We start from the raw sequence: 1,462 nt of genomic DNA on the forward strand, positions 1-1,462 counted from the left end.
CCCTAGGGGTGCTAGAAACCGTGAAGGAGCAACATCAACAGGACGCAATGAACACAATGTCCAGAATGAGGAGAGCCGTGAGATATCAGCCATGCAAAAGAGGCTCAACAAGACGAGCACAAGAGTGTCGGCTATCAATGAGGGCTCGCGGCAGGGCCATGAGAAGGGAGCCATTAAGAAGCAGCCACAGGTTAGTTCAGGGTGAAAGCTAATGATCTGAAGGCATCTGATATTCTTTTCTCATTTACTGAAGAATCAAGGAATAATATATGTTTATCAATGTCATATTTGAAAATTTTTGAGTAATGCATGAGGATGTTATAGTATTTTGTAAGCTTGCCTAATCTTGACTCCTTGCAGGCACTGTGGCGAGAAGGGGGTGCTAATGTTGACCCCAGGGTATCTGAAATGATTGCAATGCAGGAAGAACTACGGCAAAAGAAGAATGCTCTAGAAGCCCTCATGAGGCGCATGGGGAAGCCCTCTTCCCTCAACATGGACAACATCTCGGACAACATCTCGGACAACATCTCCGAGCCCATGGACAGGCTGGATGGAGTGTCAGGAACAGCAGCCACTTGGGGGTCGGGGGCCATGCACGACTACTCTGACAATCACTATCATCAGACAAGGTTTGTTTGTATTTTAGAGTCCCTGGGTCATTGAGGGCATTTGCAATTGGTAATCCATTTCATACAAGAATGTATGAATCTAAAATGATATTCATAGTTTGCTTTTATATCTGATATTACTGAGTTATCCAGGATTATATATATATAGTTAAAGGAAATGACCTGGTACAAATTTTTATCTTCCCTTTTTTTTTTTTCGTGAGCAGTGATGAGGAGTTACTTGAAGAGGACATCGAAGGGGAGGTCCCAGTGCATAGCCACCGCCGCCCCCAGCAGCAGTTGCCACCAACACCCAAAGATCGCAACCACCAGCCTGGGTTCAGTCGACAGCGGCGCCATCACGAATCAAGCAGGCTCTCTGTCAATAACTTGGCAACTCCCCAGTTAGAGAGGCCTAAGCATAACCGCTTTAGTATGTGTTTTTTTCCATTGGAAAATTTTTTCATTTTCTCATGTTATTAAGTTCAATCATTTCATCTTTTCACTCCTGAAAAAGCATGGAAATATTGGCTGAGGCCCATTTAAGGGATATGAAAGAAGGCAAACCACTTTTGAGGAAGAATAAGACTTAATTGAGGGAATTATTTCCTTGTAGGAAGCAGCAGTGTGCCCAAGGCAGTGTGGGAGTCTGTGCCAACCATGGACGGACGCAGCTACAAGTCCCCCTCCAACACCACACTGCAGGCACAGCAGACCATTGGTTCAGCTCTCTCTCAGGTATATCATAGTATGAAATTGTTGTGATGGGAACTGATGTTGCAGCTATATTAATTTAGTTGACGTATCGATTATAAGTAATTTACTTCAAGAATTCTGTGTTAGATCACTTT

General features: G+C 43.9%; 1 protein-coding gene across 1 annotated transcript in view; it reads left to right on the forward strand.

Annotated features, from left to right (window-relative positions):
• The window catches only part of LOC119581991, a gene marked incomplete at its 3' end in the record, with an annotated part of 37,751 nt that overhangs the window by 34,098 nt on the left and 2,191 nt on the right, over positions 1-1,462 (forward strand). The window contains 4 exon segments of the mRNA XM_037930180.1: positions 7-190; positions 361-632; positions 839-1,044; positions 1,228-1,349. Coding sequence (XP_037786108.1) covers positions 7-190; positions 361-632; positions 839-1,044; positions 1,228-1,349 — 784 coding nt within the window.

This window comes from Penaeus monodon, chromosome 15 (assembly GCF_015228065.2).
Source record: "Penaeus monodon isolate SGIC_2016 chromosome 15, NSTDA_Pmon_1, whole genome shotgun sequence".
NCBI lineage: Eukaryota > Metazoa > Arthropoda > Malacostraca > Decapoda > Penaeidae > Penaeus > Penaeus monodon.